Raw genomic sequence first — 16,982 nt, forward strand, 5'->3', positions numbered from 1 at the left:
GCTGGAGTTGGTGGGGTTAGAGCCAGATCCAGGGGTGAGCAAGAGCTTCAATTCTCAGTGGCTTTCACCACCTTATCAGGAGTAGGGTGCAGCCTGCGGTGCTGGAACAAGAGCCTTGAGAAACTGGGTTTCTCCTGTCTGTAAAGGCAGTCTGATTTTTTCTGGGACAGTACCAAGGCCTGAGAGCTTGGGCTTGTTCTTCTGGGCTGGTTTCTCTTCTTCCCCAGTGTGTATGTCTCAGTGAGAATCTGGGCAGGACTGGAGGGTTGGGGTCATACCACTGAACTGGCCCTGCTCCCTCCTAAGTTCACAGAGGGATGTACACTCTATTGATAATGTTCTCCTCTCTGGAGCTAACTTCACTCCTCCTGGAGTGTGTGCAGAGACATATGAGTCGACAATAGCTCAGTTGCAAGCTCAGTGTCCAAGTCACCTCTGTTTTGTCCAAGACTGCACACTTTCTTTAGCAATGTTGGCCTCCCCTTAGCGGGCAGCAGCCACAGGGACAAGAGGGACTGGGGCAGAAGCTCAGTTAAGGCTTGGTGGGAGTGTTGGAGTGGCCTCTACCAGCTGCCAAGAGTCCCTGGCAGTTTTCAGTCTGCTGTCTCCGTGCTATGACTGGGAGTGAGCAGTTCTGGCACAGGCCCTTCAAGACCAGGGTCTCCGTTTCTTACAAACTCAGGTAAACCTCCACTGGTTGTTAAACCAGATAAGGCGGCTCATCTTCCTGCTGTTAAACCCCAGGGCTGGTGTGCCTGAAATCTGGACCGAAATCTTCCCTCCTCGGGGAGGATTCCCCAGCCTGTGATCTCCCCTTCCTCTTCTCTGTCCCAGGCTAGGGGTATGTGCTCTGACCTGATGACTTCCCTCCCCTTCCTGCAGATTCCATGTGGGTCATTCATTACAGCCTTGGTTGTATAAGAGCTGTTCTGCTAGTGCCCAGGTTGATATCAGCAAGAGTTGCTCCAAATGTAGTTGTACTTTGAGGTGTTCCTGAAGAGGGGTGAGCTTAGCATCCTGCCACTCTGCCATTTTGATCTCCTTTCTTATTTTCTGTAGTTCCAATTGTTATAGGCTACCTCTGTGTGGAAGATCAGGCTTAGGTAAAAATTTAAGTTCTTCCCTGGTCTTTCTGAGCCTGTATTATGTACAAGCATGGGGACTTTCTAATTACCTCTGGATGTGCTTCTTGCTTTTTAAAAGCCTTGGTCTTTGTGTCTGACTCCCACAAGACAAAAAAAGAGAAAAACAAAGATGAGAAGGATAAAGGGGAGGTGCACCAACAGTGGCCACTCCCCCTGTGTCTGCATGTGTGATTCAGAAGCAACAAGTAGTAATCAGGGGACAGACATGGGATATTTGAGGGGAAAAGCCCTACTTTCTCACTTTGGCTACCGTTAAGCTTTGTGGAAACTTCTCCTGAACATGTGTATGCCTGCCAGCCATGCAGAAAATATTTACATTATCCTTTGACATATTATACTGAGGACTTTTAAGGGAGAATATTTAACTAAGAAAAGTAATAGTTCAGCATCCTTTTCAGTAAAAACAGGGCCAAAATTTGTGTATTCACAAAATATTTCTTTCAAGATGTCATTATACTGCCAGCTGCACTTTGCAGTTTAGTAACTTAAAATATTTATGGAAGCACACAAAATCAAGAGTGATTTAGTTGTTCCTAGGGTCTTAAGCTCTGTTGGCTTAACTTTGTTAAGTATCAAATAACAGCTGGTGTCCTATCCAGAGAAACCTTGTGATAATGGAGTAGGTAGTCATTCCCTTCTCAAGGGGATCTTCTCAAACCAGGGACTGAACCCTAGTCTCTTGCATTGGCAGGCAGATTCTTTACCCTCTGAGCTATCAGGAAGTTTGAAACCCCATGAGCTCTGAATGTTTCTAGGACCTTCCAGAAAGAAGAGGAGAGTAACAGGTAGGGGCTTTAATTATCCATCATTTTACTCTAAATCTCATCTTTCTAACTTGAATTCAAATTATTCTTAACTATTTTACTAATTTGTTTATTATTTTATTACTGCTGCCTTCTTTCTATATGGTTCCAAATGTAACCACGGTGTTTTTCACCTTCATTTTCCCAAGGCAGTACTAATTTACGGTCATGTATTTTGTAGTTTTACCAAAAATTTAAAGACATTTACAGTCCTGTACAGAAAGGATACAGTTTCAAAATAAAATGTTTCCTAAGCTTCATGAACACTTCTCACACACGGTCTCTTTTTTGTTGATCATGTGCCTTGCTGAGGAGGTCTGTCCTAATGACATGATTCTGGGCACCTTTCTCACCCAGGTCCTATTCTTTTAATAACAGACACTTTCAAACATCCCAAATTCAGTTTTCTTAATTTTGCAGAAAAAGTAACCTCCCAATTTGAATCAATCATTTCAGCAATAGTTGAGCCCAAAAAGCCTTCCTTTCCCAACTAAAGAAACCAATGAAACTCTTTGCTAAACAAGCAAGCATCAACAAAAAAGGTAACACATGGCATGAGAGAAATTCTGTAATAAATAATAGTCAAGTTACAAGTTAAAAATATTTTCTCAAAGTACAGTCTTACTGAAACAAATAGAACAGAATGAATTTGACATAAGCAGTTTACAAACTAGTAGACTTGAAATTAGAAGGTTAACAGTTTAGTCTAAGTTTTTTCTTTAAAGCTGTGACTTTAAATCATTAACTGTTCTGAACTTCATTTTACTATTGATGAAATAAATATATTTATATGCTGTGTATGTACTGATTTCACTGCACAAGGGTAAAAAGAAAATACTTGCCGAAAGCAAGATTTAAAATATTTACAGATGCAAAATGAATCATAGTCAAAGCCATTTTAGAAACTTCAGTATCTAGCATTTAAAGGAAACATTTTTTCATAGTCAGAGAATGGATACATGGGAGTAGAAATAAGAGATTATGATGCATGCTTCTAAAAGTAAGTGGGTAGATAAGCACAATTCCAATGAAACAGTGTTACTCTAGTGTTATCTAGGTGATTTCCTTCATTTGTTGCTCATTGTATCAGAGGTATTTCAAATTTTATCACTTGAAGACTATTTTCTTTTTCCAGTAAAAACTAAAAGTTTGAAATCATAAAAAAACACAGATGACATTTCTAATTTAATGTTCTTACTAAATAGGAAAAATGAGGGATACAATATTATAGAAAAAAGAAGTTCCAGATAGAAAAATTGGAAGTAAATTATTGAGAAAAGGCACACATTTTCTTAATCATGTTATGAAAAAAACAGGATAATAAGGCTGCAACTAAAAATATTTAATTAATTTTTAATTAACACAGAATCTCCTTGTCATATCAATAACTGCACAGAAGCATACTCTCTGATCAAAAACATCTAGGCAGGGTTTTTCTCAGAGCAAGTTTAACATCTTTGTTCCTCAAACTGTAGATTAAGGGGTTCAGCAAAGGAACCGTATTGGTGTAAAAAACAGAAGAGATTTTTCCTTCATCCATAGACACAGCAGAAGATGGTTTGAAATACACAAATGAAATTGATCCAAAGAAGAGAGAAACAGCAATGATGTGAGAACTGCAGGTGCCAAAGGCTTTGGATCTGCCCTCTTTGGAGCTGATTTGAAGGATGTTGGAGAGGATGAAAACATAAGAGACAAAGATGGTGATACTGGGCACAGTGACATTGAACCCTGCTATAATGGAATCTACCAGCTCATTGACATAGGTGCTTGTGCAGGAGAGCTTGAGCAGGGGCATGATATCACACATAAAATGGTTGATGGTGTTTGCCTCACAGAAGGTCAGTCTCAGCATGCATGCAGTGAGAACCATGGCACCGGCAAATGCCATGAAGTATGAACCAAGCAAAAGGCTGGAACACACTTTAGGGGACATGGCAGCATTATACAAAAGTGGGTTACAGATGGCCACATAGCGGTCATAGGCCATTGAAGTCAGCACATAGATTTCAGAAATGACAAGAAAACAGAAGAAGTAGAGCTGAGTCATGCACCCCATGTAAGAAATAATATTCTTCTTTGATATGAAGTTAATCAGCATTTTGGGTGTAAACACAGAAGAATAACAGAGATCTATGAAGGACAAGTTAAAGAGGAAAAAATACATGGGCGTATGTAGTTGTGAACTCAGCCCAATAAGGATTAACAAGCCCAAATTTCCCATCACAGTGACCATATACATTACTAGAAAGAGGAAGAAGAGCGGGAGCTGGAGATCTGGTTGGTCTGTTAATCCCAACAAAATGAATTGAGTCACGGAAGAGCCATTTCTTAGAGCCATTCTTCTCTAAGTAGACCTGTGAGCACAGGAGAAAAGGTTTACATAGAGGAAAAACAGCTTTTCTCACAGCAGCTCCTCTCACATAGTGATGTATGCACAGGGAATGACCAAACTATCCAAAACTTGACCCATAGAATTTTTTTTACCATTACCATGGAGATGCAAGACAAGAGTTTTCCCTTTCAAGGTGTTATAAACTAAGCAGCAAAAAATCACCAAAGTTTAACCTACAGAGTGAAGGGAACAGCTGTGATATGCAAACATAACTGTTGTGGGGGGGGGGAAGGGAAAGGGAAAAGAAGTTTGAACCAGGACAGGATTTTCCTTCTCTCATCTCACCATTTCTTCTTCATGCATTGGACCCACCCCTCACCAGTAAATTGAACCCTGTGAACCATAACCCACTAGGCTCCTCTGTCCATGGGGATTCTCCAGGCAAGAATACTGGGGTGGGTTGCCATTCCCTCCTTCAGGGGATCTTCCCAACCCGGGGATCGAAACTGTATCTCTCGGTCTCCTGCATTGGCGGGCAAGTTCTTCACCACTAGTGCCACCTGGGAAGCCCAAAATTGAAGGCAGCAACCCTCAGAGCCTGATGCTTTTCTCTAATGCAGATTAGACCTGATGGAGTAGGAGTCTAAGAAACTGTCATATATAAGATTCTTGGTCTCCATCTCAAACAAGGAAAACACGAAAATAAATGGAATTCAGAAATTCACCCTACATAGCCAGAAAATCCAAATTCTTTCTTCTTATTATGGCTATATCCCTGATCCAGGAAGGTTAGTTTCAGATTCATAGGCTTTGGTTTCTTTGATTCTAAGAAAATACCACCTGCAATTAATCTCTGATACTCCCTGGAAAGTATACTCAGAATTATAGATCATCATCTTGAGTATGACTTTTCACTCTATCAAGGAGCAGAAAGCAATAAACGGCCTCTATTAATATCATTCTTGCCACACAGTAAGTCACAAAAGATATACTGTGAGTGTAATGGTATAATGTACTCAGATATAAAAAGGGCAGCCACTTCCTCAGTCTCTTCCCCAGGGAACAGTTTCTGGGTGTAATAGGTAACTAAGGGGATTGTATTTACACCTAGACCACAATATGTCTTTTGTTCCTTATCCAATTAATATTTCATTCAAGTTTTTCCCTCACTGCAGGGACTGTTAACCCTCCAAGGACAAGCCAAAATTAACAACCATTTCCCATTAGCAACATGCAGAAGACCCCAAGTCCTAGAATCTCCTCCTCTGTATGACCACACTGATTCAAAAACAATTTCTGTACAAATTCCCTTTGTAAGAAACCCAAAACTTAGTTAAAAGGATCCGGCACACAGTTCGAGCACGATACCAGTTATGTTGAAGTTGTTAAGAAATTTCAAAATAAACTCTTGCCATATACCTATGGTGGTCCAGAACCACGTGACTGGAACAAACTTCCCCCAGTTCCCAGATTCTTCCTGGAGAGATAAAGAGATGTACAACACATACAAGGCCCCAACTTTTCCTGGGGCTATCCTGAAGACTGGCTTCAGTATAGCCTGTGCCAGAAAGTTGAGGGGACATAGGGTATGGCATAGGTTAGCTGCCTGAGGTGAGAGAAAGAACTGAGATAGCAGTCTGGGCTAGAATTCACCTCCCCTTGGCTTAACACAGCTACCTGTAGAAAATACTTTTCCTACAGCTTCTCCTTAATTAAGGAAAATGTGCACTGTGCATCCAATGACCCGATTTATCTAGGGGCTGCTTAAGGAATTGACTTTAGCATCCTTTGTTTTAGGAGCCTGATGTGATCCTAACATGATCCAAATACTTGAGAGCTACTAAAAATAAAGTGGATTGTACTTTTACAAGGCTAAAGAGGTTTGCTTTTTCCACCAGTACAAAGCCAATTCATGAGGACTAAAATAGGTTGCTGTTTTGTCAATATATAGACACAAGGCAGAAAGTCAAGGTAAAATGAAGGAAAGTTCAATTACATTCCAAAAAAAAAACAAAAGCCTTTCCAAAAGAGACTAAAAGTGGCCCTAATGAAATGGATACATGATTTACATGACAGAGATTCATTTAACTGCCATAAAGATGCTCATTGTAGTCACAGAACAATACATGAACAAGTGAGAATTTTAGCTTTATGAATACCAAGCAGAAATCATTAAGCCAAAGAACACAATAATTGAATGGAATAATTCACTAAAAATTCAAAACAGCACACTAAATAAACTAAGGAAAGGATTGTAAAATTTGGGGGGGGGGGAGACATTTGAAATAATTCAGTAAATGGAGGAAAAAGAAAAAAGAATTAAAAATAGTGGGTAAAGTCTAAGGGATTTATGAAAAATGTCACCTGGACCATATAGGCACTATAGAGATTCAGAAGAAGAATGTGAGAAATGAAGCAAAATATTTCTTGAAGAAAAACTGGCTGAAAAATCACTGCATCTGTGCAAGGAAATGGATCTCCAAAACCAGGAAACAAAAAGGATCCCAAAGAAATCAACAGAAGAAAACACCTTACAATCAAGTTATAAGAAGTCAAAGACAGAATTTTTTTTATTGAAGTGTAGTTGATTTACAGTATGTTGTAAGTTTCAGATGCACAATATAGTGATTAAATATTTTTATAGATTATACTCCATTTAACGCTATATTAAAATACTGACTGTATTCTCCATTCATTTATTTTTATTTTATGCATACTGATCTGTATCTCTTAATCCCCTCCTTCCTTGACTGTCTCTCATCTCTTCCGTCTCCCCACTGATAACCACTACTTTGATCTCGGTATCTGTGAGATTGTTTCTGTCCTATTATATTAACTTTTTCCTTTTTATTTTTTATATTCCATATATAAATGGTAATAAAATATTGGTAATTCTCTGTCTGCCTTATTTCACTAAAAAAAAAAAAATATTCTCTGGGACCAACCACATTATTGCAAATGGCAGGATTTCATTATTTTTATTGGCTGAGTTATACATTATGCATATATTATATAGCCCAGCTTTAAAAATATTATATATGATACTTAGTCATTAAATATATATATATATGTGTGTACATATATACAAATACATGTATATGTATATATACATTTTTGCTGTTATTCACTCACTAAGGGCATGTCTGACTCTTTGCAACACGCCAGGCTTCCCTGTACTTCACTATCTCACGGAGTTTGCTTAAACTCATCTCCATTGAATCAGTTATGCCATTCAACCATCTCATCCTCTGTCACTCACTTCTCCTGCCCTCAATCTTTTCCAGCATCAGGGTCTTTTCCAGTGAGTGGGTTCTTCGCATCAGGTAGCCAAAGTATTGGAGCTTCAGCTTCAGCACGTCCTTCCAACGAATATTCCAGGTTAATTTCCTTTAGGATCAACTGGTTTGATCTCCTTGCTGTCCAAAGGACTCTCAAGAGTCTTCTCCATTACCACAATTCAAAAGCATCAATTCTCCTAGATCATTACCATTAAAGCTCATCACTTACTTTAGGTTCTCTTTTGATGTATATTACATAGGTTTGAACAAATTTATAATGACATATATCCACCATTATAGCATCATACAGAGTAGTTTCATTGCCTAAGAATTAATCTGTGCTCTGCCTATGGATACTTCTCTCCCCTGGCAACTAATGATCTTTTTACTGTCTCAATAGTTTTGCCTTTTTCAAAACGGTATGTAGTTGGAGTCATACAGTATGTAGCCGTTTCAGATTGACTTCTTTCATTTAGTAATATGAATTAAGTTTCCTCCAGTCTTTTCACAGCTTGATGGCTCATTTCTTTATAGTGCTGTATAACTGTCTCGATGTGTCACAGTTTATTTATCCACTCACCTTCTGAGGGGTATTTTATTAGCTTCTAGGTTTAAGTGATTATGAACAAATTCTGCTATAAAGATTCATGTGCAGGTTTTTATGTGAATATAAGTTTTCAACTCTTTTGGGTAAATTCCAAGAAGTGTAATTGCTGGATCTCATGTTAAGAATAGGATTAGTTTTGTAAGAAATTGCCAAAATGACTTCCAAAGTGGCTGTACCATTCAGAATTCCCATCACCCATGAAAGAGAATTCCTGTAGTTCCACATTCTCTTCAGGACTTCATGTTGTTTATATTCCAGATTTCAGCCATTCTAACATGGTGTAGTAGTATCTCATTTTTTAAAAAGTATCTCATTTTATTAAGTCATGGTTGATTTATAACGCTCTGTTAATTTCTCTTGAATAGCAAAGTGATTCAGTTATACATATCTATCTATCTATATATATATATATATATTCTTTTTCATACTTTTCCATTATAGTTTATTATAGGATAGCAACTGTAGTGCACTGAGCTATACAGTAGGACCTTGTCTATTCATTTACTATATAATAGATTGCACATGCTAATCCCAAACTTCCAATCTATCCTTCTCCAACCACCACTCCCTTCCCCTGGCAGCCATGAATTTGTTCTCTATATCTGTGTGGTTCTATTTCATTGTTGCTTGATGCCATATGCAGTTTTTTGATGCCATATGATGTTGAGCAACTTTTCACATGCTTATTTGTCAATTGTATATCTTTTTGGTTAGATATCTGTTAAGGTCTTTGACTCATTTGTAAATAATCTTGCTTTCTATTGTATAGCACATGGAACTCTGCTTAATGTTATGTGCCACCAGGATGGGAGGGGTGCTTGGGGGAGAATGGAAACATGTATATATACGACTGAGCCCCTTGGCCGTTCACCTGAAACTATCACAACACTGTTAACCAGCTATAGGTCAAAACAAAATAAAAAATTTGAAAAAAATAAAGAAAGCATCAGTACTTGGAAGGATCTAGAGAATTTTACGATTAGTGAAATATCTCATATAGAAACATAGTATAAGATACCAGTTATATGGGAATCTAAAGTATATAACAATCAAATGTATACATCAAAACAGAAAGAGGCTCACAAACAAAGGAAAAAAAAACTATAGGTGACCAGCAGGGAGAGGGGCAAGAGGCAGGTACAGGATTAAGAAATAAAAATTACTATGTATAAGGCAGATAAGCAACAAGGAGTTATTTTATAGAACAGGGAATTGTACAATTGTCTTGCAATAATTTTAATAGAGTATAATCTGTAAAAACACTGAAACACTATGCTGTACACCTGAAAATAATGTTGTAAATCAGCTATATTTCAATAAAAAATTTCAGCATGAAAAGGTGTTTGTAGTTAAAAAATTATAATAAAAGAGTCTTGGACAAACCAAAAGGAGTTAATACTATATTTTGAATGGCCTGATGTAAGATTTCAGGCATAGGAATCAAGTGAGGTAAATTGAACTGGCAAGAGAAAATTTAGAATGAAAGACCTATGTAGCTATCTAATCTTATCTAAATAATTTATTTCCAAAATGTTTTATATACAATGTTTACATGATTCTGTGTTAAAGTATGTCTACCAAGTAATTAATTAAGAAAACTAGCAAGAATTCACAAAGCTATATATCATCACAGTTTTTAATTCTAAATAGGCCTATTTATACAAATAATCCTCCAAATAAAAAGACAATCAGCAAAATCAATGACAGCACCAAATTCACTCACACGAATTTGACTAAATAAGCTCTTTTAAAACTTACCTATCTCATAGCATTTAGCTAGATTTTTGACAACAAATACACATGGGGGGAAATATAGCTATAAGCACTGAATCAATTATGTTGGAAATATTATGACCTTGGTAGATATTAAATTGAATGTTTAATTGTTTATTAAACCATGAATGAATGTTCAGTGAACATCCAGCATGTCTGTTAAGTTTGATGATAAAGAAAAATAGGTATTTTCAACCTTTATTATATTAACATAAATTATATAAAAAATGAAAATATTCTCATATTTAAAGATGAATCATGATGATTTTATCTACTCAATAACATTTCCAAATAAAATCATCAAAATTCTAATGCAAATGTGTGCTTGTTTGTGGAATTTTTCTGTAATGTCTTATTAATGAAATATCAATTACCAATCAAAAATTCTTTTTACTTATTTTATTGAAGTACAATCTATGTACAATATTATATGAGTTACAGGTGTACAATATAGTGATTCATAATTCTTAGAGATTATATTCCATTTATAGTTATTATAAAAATACTGGTTATATCTCCTGTGTTGTACAATATATCCTTAAAGCTTATTTTATACATAATAGCTTATACCTCTTAATCACCGATCCTTTTTTTTTTCATTTATTTTTATTAGTTGGAGACTAATTACTTTACAATATTGTAGTGGGTTTTGTCATACACTGACATGAATCAGTCACGGATTTACGTGTTCCCCATCCCGATCCCCCTTCCCACCTCCCTCTCCACCCGATTCCTCTGGGTCTTCCCAGTGCACCAGGCCCGAGCACTTGTCTCATGCACCCAGCCTGGGCTGGTGATCTGTTTCACTATAGACAATAAACTTGTTTTGATGCTGTTCTCTTGAAACATCCCACCCTCACCTTCTCCCACAGAGTCCAAAATTCTGAAATGTACATCTGTGTCTCTTTTTCTGTTTTGCATATAGGGTTATCGTTACCATCTTTCTAAATTCCATATATATGCGTTAGTATACTGCAATGTTCTTTATCTTTCTGGCTTATTTCTCTCTGTATAATGGGCTCCAGTTTCATCTATCTCATTAGAACTGATTCAAATATATTCTTTATAATGGCTGAGTAATATTCCGTGGTGTATATGTACCACAGCTTCCTTATCCATTCATCTGCTGATGGGCATCTAGGTTGCTTCCATGTCCTGGCTATTATAAACAGTGCTGCGATGAACATTGGGGTGCACATATGTCTTTCAGATCTGGATTCCTCAGTGTGTATGCCCAGAAGTGGGATTGTGGGATCATATGGCAGTTCTAATTCCAGTTTTTTAAGAAATCTCCACACTGTTCTCCATAGCGGCTATACTAGTTTGCATTCCCACCAACAGTGTAAGAGGGTTCCCTTTTCTCCACACCCTCTCCAGCATTTATTGCTTGTAGACTTTTGGATAGCAGCCATCCTGGCTGGCGTGTACTGGTACCTCATTGTGGTTTTGCTTTGCATTTCTCTGATAATGAGTGATGCTGAGCATCTTTTCATGTGTTTGTTAGCAATCTGTATATCTTCTTTGGAGAAATGTCTGTTCAGTTCTTTGGCCCACTTTTTGATTGGGTCATTTATTTTTCTGGAATTGAGCTTCAGGAGTTGCTTGTATATTTTTAAGATTAATCCTTTGCCTGTTGCTTCATTTGCTATTATCTTCTCCCAATCTGAGGGCTGTCTTTTCATCTTGCTTATAGTTTCCTTTGTTGTGCAAAAACTTTTAAGTTTCATTAGGTCCCATTTGTTTAGTTTTGCTTTTATTTCCAATATTCTGGGAGGTGGGTCATAGAGGATCCTGCTGTGATTTATGTCGGAGAGTGTTTTGCCTATGCTCTCCTCTAGTAGTTTTATAGTTTCTGGTCTTACATTTAGATCTTTAATCTGTTTTGAGTTTACTTTTGTGTATGGTGTTAGAGAGTGTTCTAGTTTCACTCTTTTACAAGTGGTTGACCAGTTTTCCCAGCACCACTTGTTATAGAGTTTGTCTTTTTTCCATTGTATATCCTTGCCTCCTTTGTCGAAGATAAGGTGTCCATAGGTTCGTGGATTTATCTCTGGGCTTTCTATTCTGTTCCATTGATCTATATTTCTGTCTTTGTGCCAGTACCATACTGTCTTGATGACTGTGGCTTTGTAGTATAGTCTGAAGTCAGGCAGGTTGATTCCTCCAGTTCCGTTCTTCTTTCTCAAGATTGCTTTGACTATTTGAGGTTTTTTGTATTTCCATACAAATTGGGAAATTATTTGTTCTAGTTCTGTGAAAAATACCGTTGGTAGCTTGATAGGGATTGCCTTGAATCTATAGATTGCTTTGGGGTAGTATAGCCTTTTTGACAATATTGATTCTTCCAGTCCATGAACATGGTATGTTTCTCCATCTGTTTGTGTCCTCTTTGATTTCTTTCATCGGTGTTTTATAATTTTCTATGTATAGGTCTTTTGTTTCTTTAGGTAGATATACTCCTAAGTATTTTATTCTTTTTGTTGCAATGGTGAATGGTATTGTTTCCTTAATTTCTCTTTCAGTTTTCTCATTGTTAGTGTATGGGAATGCAAGGGATTTCTGTGTGTTAATTTTATATCCTGCAACTTTACTATATTCGTTGATTAGTTCTAGTAATTTTCTGGTAAAGTCTTTAGTCACCTATCCTTTTATTGCCTCTTCCCACTTCCTTTTCCCCCCAGATAAACATAAATTTGTTCTCTACATCAGTGAGTCTATATCTCTTTTGCTATATTCACTAACTTTTTACAGTTTTCCGATTTCACATATAAGTAATATCATCTTTGTCTTTTTTGCCTGACTTATTCCACTTAGCGTAATACCCTCCAAGTCCATTGATGCTGCTGTAAATGGGGAATTTTCATTCTTTTGATGGATGAGTAATATTCCATTGTATATATTTGCCACATCTTATCTCTTCAATCTGTTGATGGAGTTTAGGATACTCCCATATCATGGTAATTGTAAATAATGCTGCACTGAATATTGGGGTACAAATATCTTTTTGAGTTAGTGTTTTTATATTTTTCAGATATATACACAGGAGTGGAATTACTGGACATATGATATTTCTATTTCTAGTTTTCTGAGATAATTCCACACTGGAAAATTCCCACTTTCAAGCTCATTCAGAAACAACTCTCCAGAAGTACTATCTGTCCCTTCACAGTTCTTTCTTTCCTTCCATTTTTTTTCACAAGATGAATAGTGGCTGCAAAAACTGGTCTCTGCAATTTTAGCTGTGTGATTCTGAGCAAGTCACAAAACTATTTCCTCAGCAAAAAATCAGATAAGGAGATTTAGCTTTTAGACCATTTATAAAATTCTAGAACACAATATTTTCTACCGATTTAAATTTTCCTCTAATAGAGGGAGTCAAATTTTATGAACTAAAAGAAAAAAATATCAACAAGACAATGTTTCTGCCAAATACTTTTGTTTTCTTTTGAAAAGTGGGAAACACATCTTTCTTTGCAAAGGGGAAGCCCCCTTACATAGTTAGACAACGAACCCTGACCTTATGTTTCATAACATATTCCATAGTCGAATATACCACTGTGCAACTTTTAATCACAATTACAATCCACTGATAGGCAAGTTGATAACAATTTCAACTATATTTATGCCAACATATCAACTGACCAATAAACTAAAAACAGGCATTTTTACTGGTGTGGATTGAGAAAGGTAGGTAGAATAGTTTAGCTTATTCATTCTCAAGTACCCTCAAGAATAAAAGAATCATGGTTCAACAAATTATTCAATTGCTTTACCTATGTGGCACCTAAAATACAGAACAGGAGCTACTACTAAAAGAAACTCCAAAAAATTTTTGGAAATTTTTACATCTTTACCATGTCCACTTTTGGGGGATTACTTCTCTGTGTTAATGGAGTGGTAAGTAACGACAGAACTGATACAGGAAAGGGCTCTATGTAATGAAAGCAAGAAAAAAAAAATTGGTCAAACAGCATACTACTCTATGGCATACCTTGGATGAGTTGACACACAAGGGAAATAGTGGTGTTATCATCAGATGGGAAAGGTTATTGGTCCCTACTCTCCAAATGCTATGGGATCACTTAGGGCTGAGGAAGATTCTCCAGTCAAATAGGCCCACAGTGTTACATTATGTGCAAGAGAAGAATGGGCATCAGACATTAGAGATAAAATCCTGTCAAGAAGATATAAGGAAGACAAAGGAAGATGTGAAAAAAGAACAAGAGGAAGAGGATAAAGTCGAGCAGGAATAAAAGAAAGATGACAAAGAAAAGGTGGCATAAGTGGTTTGGTTCAGTCTGTAATTGTCTTCAGGATTTTCTTCACAGCAATTTTGACATCCTTGTTCCTGGAGTTATATGAGAGGGTTTGGCATGGGTACCACATTGGTGGAAAAGAGTGAGAAAAAGTTCCCTCTTCTACAAACCCAGAAGATGATGGTCTGACATGAGTGTGCAGCCCAAATCCACAAAATAGACCAACTGTTGTAAAGTGGGACAAACAGGTGCTCAAGGCTTTGGATCAACTTTTAGATGATGGTATATGAAGAATACTGAATCAAAGTGTAAGAAATAAAGATAATGAAGCTAGATACTATTACAACTGTCCCCACCACAGCAGAAACTACAATCCTATTGGCATAAATGCTGCTGCAGGTGAGCTGGAGGAGTGGGAAGATGTCACACATGAAATGGTTGATGATGTTGGAATCACAAAAGTTCAGCCTCATCATACACCCTGTGTGGACCATGGCTCCAGGAAACCCCATCACATATGAACCAGACATCAGCAGAGAACACACCTGAGGGGACATGGCCGTTGTGTACAGCAAGGCCTTACAGATGGCCACATAGCGATCATATGCCATGGCTGTCAACACATAGCACTCAGAGCTGACAAAAAAGCAGAAGAAAAATACCTGAGATATACATCCTGTAAAGGACATTGCATATTTCTCAAAAAATAAAGCTCATTAGCATTGTGGGGGTAAAGACAGATGAGTAACAAAGACCAATAAAAGAGAGACTGAAGAGAAAAAAGTACATGGGGGTGTGCAGGTGTGCATTTAGACAAATTGGATTCATTAAGCACAAATTGCCCACCACAATGATCATGTAGTTCAGCAGAAAGAGGAAAAACAGATGTAGCTGGAGTTTAGGTTGGTCTGTCAATCCCATAAGAATAAACTCAGTCACAGAGGAGGCATTTTCCATATTCATTTACTACACAGTTGTGATCTGTAGGAACAGGAACAGAAACTCAGACTCACAATGGACCTTCATGGACTTTCCCTCTGTTTCCCAAGTGGGAGCTGGATCTCTTGGTTTATAACCACAGCATTGTCTAAAGACACTCATCAAAGCATCCAAAATACAAGACTTGTAATGATTGTTCCCACAGACTCCTCATTTTCATCTTTCTGTCCTTACACCTCTTGTTTGTCTCTGTGCTTAAAAAAACCTGGTAGACTCCCAGTGTCTCTGCACATCATTTTTCCTTCTCTCCAAGCTCTGTTCAGGATCAGGGCTGAAAAGGACAATAAATATGTGGTGTTCCTCAGACCCTCAATTTATGTAGTCTGAGGTTTGAAAGGAATTGAGACAAAGGTGATTCAACCCTCACCTTCTTTTTCCTCGATGCCTCACTGTCACTGAACCTTAGGACTCCTTCTACCCTACGGTCCTTAGGTCAAAGCATCTGACAAAGAAGAAGACAGTATCCATCACTGTGGTCATCAGTCCTTGACATACTAAGGGAACAAGCCACAATTTTTATATGAGAATTCTTCCAGAAGGTTTTCTTCACTTGCAAGGACAATATCCACCTTCAGTTCAGTTCAGTTCAGTCGCTAAGTCATGTCCGACTCTTTGCAACCCCATGAACCGAAGCATGCCAGGCCTCCCTGTCCATCACCAACTCCCGGAGTTTACCCAAACTCATGTCCATTGAGTTGGTGATGCCATACAACCATCTCATCCTCTGTCGTCCCCTTCTCCTCCTGCCCTCAATCTTTACCAACATCAGGGTCTTTTCAAATGAGTCAGTTCTTCACATCAGGTGGCCAAGGTATTGGAGTTTCAGCTTCAACATTGGTTCCTCCAATGAACACCCAGGACTGATCTCCTTTAGGATGGACTGGTTGGATCTCCTTGTAGTCCAAGGGACTCAAGAGTCTTCTCCAACACCACAGTTGAAAAGCATCAGTTCTTCGGCACTCAGCTTTTTTTACAGTCCAACTCTCACACCCATACATGACCACTGGAAAAACCATAGCCTTGACTAGATGGACCTTTGTTGGCAATGTCTCTGCTTTTTGATATGCTCTCTAGGTTGGTCATAACTTTCCTTCCAAGGAGTAAGTGTCTTTTAATCTCATGGCTACAATCATCATCTGCAGTGATTTTGGAGCCACCCAAAAATAAGGTCTGACACTGTCTCCCTGTCTATTTGCCATGAAGTGATGGGACTGGATGCCATGATCTTAGTTTTCTGAATATTGAGCTTAATGCCAACTTTTTCACTCTTCTCTTTCACTTTCATCAAGAGGCTCTTTAGTTCTTCACTTTCTGCCATAAGGGTAGTGTCATCTGCACATCTGATGTTATTGATATTTCTCCCAGCAATCTTGATTCCAGCTCTTGCTTCATCCAGCCCCAGCGTTTCTCAAGACATACTCTGCATATAAGTTAAATAAACACAGTGACAATATGCCTTGACATACTCCCCTTCCTACTTGGAACCAGTCTGTTGTTCCGTGTCCAGTTCTAACTGTTGCTTCCTGACCTGCATACAGATTTCTCAAGAGGCAGGTCAGGGGGTCTGGTATTCCCATCTCTTTCAGAATTTTCCACAGTTTATTGTGATCCACACAGTCGAAGGTTTTGGCATAGTCAAGAAAGCAGAAATAGATGTTTTTCTGGGAATCTCCTGCTTTTTCGATGATCCAGCGGATGTTGGCAATTTGATCTCTGGTTCCTCTGCCTTTTCTAAAACCAGCTTGAACATCTGGAAGTTCACAGTTCACGTATTGCTGAAGCCTGA

The 16,982-nt window shown here is 37.9% G+C and overlaps 1 protein-coding gene and 1 pseudogene across 1 annotated transcript; both read right to left on the bottom strand.

Annotated features, from left to right (window-relative positions):
* Positions 1-3,359: 3,359 nt before the first annotated feature.
* On the bottom strand, positions 3,360-4,289 carry LOC136168770 (olfactory receptor 8B3-like). The gene has a single exon (XM_065936468.1). The coding sequence runs from the start codon at positions 4,287-4,289 to the stop codon at positions 3,360-3,362; it is 930 nt and encodes a 309-aa protein (XP_065792540.1).
* A 9,945-nt stretch (positions 4,290-14,234) lies between these two features.
* LOC136169252 (olfactory receptor 8C8-like) lies at positions 14,235-15,160 on the bottom strand (annotated as a pseudogene).
* Between the last annotated feature and the right edge of the window lie 1,822 nt (positions 15,161-16,982).

The sequence above is a fragment of the Muntiacus reevesi genome, chromosome 5 (genome assembly GCF_963930625.1).
Source record: "Muntiacus reevesi chromosome 5, mMunRee1.1, whole genome shotgun sequence".
NCBI lineage: Eukaryota > Metazoa > Chordata > Mammalia > Artiodactyla > Cervidae > Muntiacus > Muntiacus reevesi.